The sequence below is a fragment of the Manis javanica genome, chromosome 3 (genome assembly GCF_040802235.1).
Source record: "Manis javanica isolate MJ-LG chromosome 3, MJ_LKY, whole genome shotgun sequence".
In the NCBI taxonomy this organism is placed as follows: Eukaryota; Metazoa; Chordata; class Mammalia; order Pholidota; family Manidae; genus Manis; species Manis javanica.
The window spans coordinates 51,052,010-51,059,410 of NC_133158.1; the positions used below are offsets into that span (position 1 = coordinate 51,052,010).

Below are 7,401 nucleotides of genomic sequence, written 5' to 3' on the forward strand. Positions count from 1 at the left end.
AGCCACGTCCTAAATTTGTATTGCAGCTTCGGACTGTTCTTGAACCCAGTGGCCGCAAGAAGGTAGCGGTGGCCCGGGGGAAGAGCACCGAGGCCAAAGTGCCCCGTGAGAGTCACGCTCCCGGCCTGCGGTTCCCAGCCCCAGACACTTTTCAGTTAAAGCCCGGGGTGGGCGCCGGGGAGGGCCGTGAGTAGCGCCGGGGAGGGAGCGGGTCCTCTGCCAAACGCTCAGCAGCGCTGGGGACGGAACGCGCTGGCGCTGCGGGCAGGGGGCCCACGTGGCTGGTCCACCGCTGAATCCTCGGAAGCGGCCACAGTCGGCTGGGGGTGGACGACCACCTCTGAGCCGAGAGAAAATAAAACCGCGGCCGGGTTGGAGGCCTGAAGGCCCGGACCCCCGCTGCAGGTGCGGCCCTCGCCTCCCCCGCTCCCCCAACCGGGGGCAAAGTTCCTGAGCCAGGAGGGTAATTTTCACTTTCAACTAACTCAGTCCTCAACTAACGAGTTCCGGTTTAGTCGTCAGAAAATAAAAGTAAGAATAAGTGAGACGTGAGAAACACCGGGGAGATATGTCCAGAACTTTTTTTTTTTTTAAAGAGACTGTGAGTTTGTTGGGAGGAAGATTGGTAGAAGGAGGATAGTCAAACAATCGGGTTATCTTTCTCCTGACAAACCCGGAGGAATTGTCCCCAAATCCAGCCCCAAGAAAGAGTCCTGCAACCCCTTCCCCAGGCGGATCCCGCACCTCCTGCTACCCACACGGCTGGAAAACACCCAACTTACTTTAAATTTTATTTAAAATCTCAATACTTGGTCATTTATTTCGTTTTTGCAACCAAACAAGTAATAAATATTATTTAGCAACTTTTTTTCTTTTTACAAAAATAAAACAGATGATACACTCTCTGCAAGGGGCAGCGATCGGAAAAGGGACATTACGTGGCAGACGCTGTGAAGCCCACATTGCGACGCTCATAGCGCCGAGGCATTAGCGCTGACGCAGGAAGCACGTGGAGTTTGTCATTTGTGTTAAACGTGGCAAAAAGAAACCAACATAGAGGAAACCAGGCTTAGACTCCGGTGGGGCTGGCAGTCTCGTGAACAAACAGCTTAGCAGCACGCACTTACCTCATTACTGATATGATATTTACACATCAAAGAAAGACAAAAATTAAAAAGTCAGCAGAACTCCCAAAAAACCCAAACTATATTCACAGCAACAGACTTTGAGTTCTGTCAAACCCCTAGGTACCACAATGGCTGCCCCCAATAGGGCAAGAGAACCACATCACTTTTGCTTAGAGATGGAAAGAATGGGGAGCGAGGAGATTCTTTTAAAATAACCAAAGAGAAAAAAAAATAAGCCCCTAAAGTCGACAGTTTTAGGTTATTCCGATCCTCAAGTAGTTCTTTCCGACAGTCTATAAAGCTTGCTCGTACTGTTGAAAAAGGAACATCGACAGATTTATTAGAAAACCACAAACCCCCAAACCAATAAGAACGACAGAGAGGAACAACAACAGTTCTCAGACGGTTGTGGCTTTTCCCAGACTTGGAGATTGGACGCGACCCCAAGTGCTTCTGGTACCGAATGCCAGCATCCACCTTGTAGCCCCTGCCCTTGGTCCAGAGACGACCCTTGAAGGCGAATCCCGACGTCTTCCCCTCCCCTGGTCTCGTACCCTCAAGAAAGAAGGAAGGAAAGGAAGTCCCCCCTGCTTCTGTCCCTCCCCTCCCCGATGTAACGAAGTGCTGCCCGGGCAGCGTGAAGCCTCGTACGCAGGGAAACCAGTTTTTAGAAACTTATCTGGTGTTGAGGGGGGGAGGGTCGAGGGGAGCACGCACATTCCAGTGCCGCCGTATAAAACAGTGTCTACTGGAGCAGCGTTGTTTAAAGCCAGAAAGGGCTGAATCAGGTCCCGGAACGAACGCCCCTCTCACTGCCCACTTGCTCAGTATGAGCCCCCATTGCTTCGGTCCCTGGTGCCATAGTCCTAACCATTTTCCCCCACCCCCAGCCAATGGTCCTGTGCTTCTCCTAGGAATTAAGCTCCCAGGCCCTTGGGCCCGCCAGTCCTCGCTTCCACGCGGCCTCCGGGACCCCAGCTCGCCAGAATGCTCCAGTGCCGGCCAGCTCACTTGGCGTCGGAGGTGAGGCGCGGCAGGCTGCCGGCGCCCATGGCCGACACGTGGTGATGCGGTGGCGGCACCTGGCACATGCTGCAGGGACAGGGCATGCCGCCCCAGTGCTGGAAGCTACTGCTGCCCCCGCTGCCGCCGCCCCCAGCCCCCAGCGGGGCCGCCGCTGCCGCAGACGGAGATTTGAGCAGGCCGTGTGGGGGCCGAATGGTGCCCACCGAAGACAACCCGGAGCCGGGCAGGGAGGCGCTGGACACTGCGGCGGCGGCTGCCGCAGCAGCTGCGGCGGCTGCGGCGGGAGGCAAGATGGGATGGTGCACCGCCGGATGGTGCGCGGCGTGCGCGGCGGCCGCTGGGTGCGCCGTGGCGGCGGGCAGGGGTGCTGAGTGAGCCAGGCCGCCGCAGGCTGATGGATGGAAGCCGGCGTGGTGGCCGCCGTAGATCTCGCTCACCAGTCGCTTCATCTCCTCCAGTGAGTTGGTGAGCATGAGGATGTAGTTGCGCGCCAGCAGCAGCGTGGCTATCTTGGAGAGCTTACGCACCGACGGGCCGTGCGCGTAGGGCATGACTTCTCGCAGCCCGTCCATTGCGATGTTGAGGTCGTGCATGCGCTTGCGTTCGCGGCTGTTGATCTTTAGGCGTAGCTGCTGCAGCTCAGGTTCCGTCATCTGTTTCTTGTCCTTCTTGGTGGACGACGTGGCCGCCGACGACGTGGACGATGAGGTGCTGGACGAGGATGACTTGAAACCGCCGCTGCTCAACTTGTCCCCGGGGTGCGCGCCCGCCGCGCCCATATTACCGCGCAGCTCTGCGCTTAGCTCTGGGGGACAGTCGCTCGGAGTGGATGAGGACACGGTGCCCCCCGTGAAGCCGCTGCCACCGCTGCCCTTACTCCGGGCCGGCAGAAAAAGGTCATCGGGTTCTGGCGACGACGGGCGACTGGACACCAGGCTGGCGTCCGAGTCCATGGCCCTGAGGGATAGTCGCACCTTTCTCAGGGTCCTCCCACCCTCCCCGGCCCTCGGAGCTTCCACGCACGCCTCCTGTGGAGAGGGGAAGAAATAGGAGAGAGATCGAGACGGAGATAGAGGCACTAAGTCAAGTGAGAAAGAAAAGCCGCTCCCGCCTGCACCGCAGCGCAGGGTCCAGCGCGGGTGGCGGGTTGCTCCGCATCCACCTCGTATTTCTGGCCTTCCTTCACGACACACAGGTACACATAAGTAACCTCTCTCTTTCCGCCCCCATCACCTCCCCTCCGCTCTCATCCACAGGTTGTTTTGTTCCAGGCAGCACTGGATGCCTCTCAGTAGGGGTGGCATTCTAGAGGTTTTATGCCTTCAGTTAGGAATAGGGAGGCTGATCTCCAGGGCTGGAAAGGCAAGCTAGGGGTTTTCTTTGGGGAGGGTGGAGATCTAAATAGAGAAGTATTTACTTGGTTCCTTAAAAGGATCCACCTTATCTTCACCGACACCGCGCAACAAACACACGCGCGCACACGCACCCACCCAGAGCCTGCGCAGAGCCCAGGTTCAGTGTGCTGCGTCCGGGGCCCGCAGGGAGCTAGCCAGTTGACCGGTACTTGGACGGGAAGGGGCTGTGGTAGCCCAGTTTCTTGCTTTTGGGCGACGGGGAGCTGCGGTGAGAGGGGAAGGTCAGAGTCGGAGTTTCCTGGGTTGCAGCAGAGTCTAGGGGCGTCTGTCCTAGGGATACAGGCTGGGGCTGCCGGGGGCGGGGACACTTACTGTGGATGCAATTATAGGAGCTCGTTCCCAAAAGCTGCAGCGAAGAACCCGGCTCTGGGCGCTGCTGCCGCGTCCGTCTATAATAAGCATCCGCACCTTTCCGGGCTTCGCCGGTTTTTATAGGCCGGTGGCTGCGGCGATCTCGGCGGCGGTGGCCGAGGCGGGGGCGGGGAACAATGTGCGGGTCCTGGAGGGGCCGCCGCGCCAATGAGCTGGGCGCGCCCGGGGGGGTGGGAAGCTGATGTCATCCGGGCTAATTCCGCTCAATGAAACTCGCCCAGCGCGGCACACGCCTCCTCCCCGCGCACAGCCAATGGGCGTCGGTGGCCGGGAGATTCTTGGGGAGGGCCTGGAGGAGGAACCCAGGGAGGGAGATGGTGAGGCGAGGGGGAGGAGCAGGTCGGGCTCGCGGGGGAAGTAAACCGAGCAGAAAGCCGTTGGGACCGAGGGAGAGAGGGTACGTGGTCAAAATTATGTAATGATCGGTGACCAGAGAGTCAGACTGGGGCGCGGGTGTACTGGGGGAGCTGCAGACAAACTAACCTGATACCTAAAGTGATCTGAGACCCAGTAGTCGGGGCTGGAGTTTCCCCTTCGCTTTTCCTTTCTCTCTGGGTTTTTGCCGCCTGCTCTCATCCTGGATTTCATCAAGACGTGGGCATTTTGAGCTCAAATGTCAGCGATAACCAGGCACAAAGCCCCTACTTTCTTTGCACTCTAAGCGTGCGTCTAGGAGCTGGCAGCCGCCGCTCCTCCGCGGGCGGCTGGTAGCGCCCCCAGCTGGGGGCAGGGCCTTTGGAAACAGAGCTCAGTGAAAGGAGAGGGCCGATTCCAGAACTGTGCTTTGAAAGAACTCACAACTCTTCATAAAGTTGAGGATGGTGTAGACACAGGCACGAGATTATTTCCACACAGTAACCGCGCTAAGGGCAGAGTCGAACCCAAAGTAAAGTACCCCCCACCCCCCGTTTATTAGCTTGGACACCTTATGATGGTATTTTCAGCAGCATCTTTGTGGTCGTCACCACTCCGTGGGGTGGGGGAGCGACGCTTGTTTGTCTGCAAAAAGGAAGTCTTGGGCCAGGGCGAAGACGTCCACGCCGCCGGCCAGACAGCGAGATCCAACCAGTCGCGGCCGCATTTGGGCACGTTTTACCAATCGCAGTCTGGCTTCTAAACCCAGAAAGCCTTAACCAAGAGGAATTAAATCCGGTCGAGAGAAGCTTAACTGAGATAGTTCAGTGGTACTGACTGATGTACCCATTTTACATATGGAAAACTCGAGAGATGATCTGGAAGCTTACAGAAAAACTTCTAACCCTTTCCCAGTGCAGCTGTCCATGTTGCCCGTTCCTTGCCGCAGTGGCAGCCACCGGAGTCTAACCTTTTCCCTGAGCTTGATTTCTCACATCCGTACATTCTGAGTACAGCAGTTTGTTTCTGCTACACCCCCTCTCCCAGGGAATGTTCCATCTTCTGGTTACTCCGTTGTTTGGGAACTTTTAATTTGCATGTACGGCACACACACACACACACACACACACACACACACACACACACACACACACACACACACAGAGTAAGTAATTCATCTTCTAGTTAGCAAAGTTACGAAATAAATACCAAAAGAAACCCAAAATAATTGCTCCCAGTTCCTGGGTAAGCCAATGCCTGAATGCCCAGTGGGCTCCCGCCTTCACCCCAATCCCGTGTCTTCTGCAGCATTATTTTTCAACCCGCGTGTTTCCCAGCTGGCTCTGCAGCCATCCGTTAAAGATGTATTTAAAACATGAACTAAAGCGTGGAGCTAAGTCGACCAACGGTTACAGAGGATGATCCATAACTATTCAATTAGGAGAATCTGTCACATGGACAAACTCAGGGAGTGGGGATGGGGAGCAGGGAGAGTTCGGGTATTTGACATTCATTCCGTGGGGCCTCTCCGGCTACGGGCAGTGAGGACATTCGTAAGGGTGTGAGATGTGGGCCACCAACCGGTGTATGGACCTGTGCGCACGCCAGTGTAGCTAATAAAACACCAGAGGCGCAACGAGCGCGTGCCTGGGTTGCAGCCGCTGAGGTTAGTCCAGCTGGAGGCACTTGTCCCGGAGCCCTGATTCCTTCTTTTGTTGCTTGCCACCGGCTACTGTCCTGCGTCTGGCCGTCCGCGGGGCTGCGAGGTCCTAGGTTCTTTACGCGTTTGCTCCCGCGGCTGGAGTTGGAAGCAGAGACGAAGGCTGAGGGGCCCATCCTGACACCGCGAGAGTTTACAGCCTGGAAAGGCAGAGTCCGGAGGCAGGAGAGCAGGCTTACTTGCCAAGTTCCCGCGTAGACGCCCATAAGGACGCTCCGGGCCCCAGCCCCGCGCCACCGAGCCCCGGCAGTGGTGGCTGTTGGGGCGCTGTACAGCGGCACCTCGCGGTTCTCACTCCCACACCCGGAGCCTGGGCGGACAGCTCTGCGCTGCAGGCCCCTTCTCCCGGCAGCTCGCCCCAACATCGTCCAAGTCGCCAGAGAGTTGCTCAGGAGGGGCGGGTCTGTGTCCCCACCCGGCTGCTTTGGCGTAGGGCGAGTCGGTCGCTGGACCCATCTCAGCTGTGTCTCTGGGTGCTCCTACCCCTCCAGGAATGATTGGAAACTAGAGCCCGGCCGCTGGCGCTTGCCCTCGTGAGTCCCGGAGGTGTCCCGGCACTTGTCCGGGCCTTGCGCCCGGCGCCCGGTGTGCACGCCCTGGGCGGAGTCCCCGGCACCACCACTCCCACCCCCGCGCGCACCTGGGACGTTGCGCCTTCCAGCGAAATTGAGTGCTCACTTGGCCGATTCTAACCAGCCCTGGCCCCGGGAGTTCCTGGCTGGCCCGGGCGTCCAGGAGCTGTCGGCCTCTTCCGTCAAAACGGAAGACAGGATGTTTCCCTCTCCTTTGTGTTTTCCTCCCACAAAGGGCCGGGTGTGTGTCGGGGCCGGCCTTTGCTCAGCCGCCTGGCTGCCCGGGAGGAGCTTGTGCCAAACGGGGCCGGGGCGGGCCCGCACGGGGCTCCGAGGGCGCAGACCTCCCACCGCTTCCCGGGTACGTCCCGGGCCTTTCTTTCCTGTGCTCCCTTTCCCTCTCCCGAGTTCCTGAGCACATTCAGGCAGCGTCTCGGCCAGGCTGCCAGGGAGATCGGCGTCCTTGAGCAGGGCGGGCCAGGGCTGGCGGTGGGAGGCGAGGCTCCCCGGCACCGGAAAGGAGAGAAAAGAAAAAAGCATTTCAGCTATCGCTCCTGGTCCGGAAACCAGAAGGGATGCCGAATTGGCAGCGTTTGGCGCCCAAACGTGAGTGGTAAGACCCCTCAGAAGGCAGAACTCTGCAAAGAAACGGCATTTGGCTTCCCCGAGAGGCTCAGCTCTTGGAGCCCTCCAGGGTCATTGTCGTGTCCTGAGCCCCAGCGCCAGCACAGGGCCTGACACATGGAGGGTGCTTGGTAAATACTTCTGAATGCACACAGGTGCAAATGTGCACAAGGGCCGGTGTGAAACGTGAC

The 7,401-nt window shown here is 58.2% G+C and overlaps 1 protein-coding gene across 2 annotated transcripts; it reads right to left on the reverse strand.

The window, feature by feature from the left end:
- Positions 1-788: 788 nt before the first annotated feature.
- OLIG2 (oligodendrocyte transcription factor 2) lies at positions 789-4,208 on the reverse strand. Of its 2 annotated transcripts, XM_017643506.3 has the most exons (3): positions 3,881-3,951; positions 3,644-3,771; positions 789-3,181 (listed from the first exon to the last, which is right to left on the reverse strand). In XM_017643506.3, exon 3 carries the CDS (start codon positions 3,104-3,106, stop codon positions 2,135-2,137), a length of 972 nt encoding a protein of 323 aa, XP_017498995.1. In that variant the 5' UTR covers positions 3,107-3,181; positions 3,644-3,771; positions 3,881-3,951; the 3' UTR covers positions 789-2,134. The 2 variants fall into 2 exon arrangements, with proteins under 2 accessions (XP_017498995.1, XP_017498994.1); XM_017643505.3 differs by lacking the exon at positions 3,644-3,771 and having other exon boundaries at positions 3,881-4,208.
- Between the last annotated feature and the right edge of the window lie 3,193 nt (positions 4,209-7,401).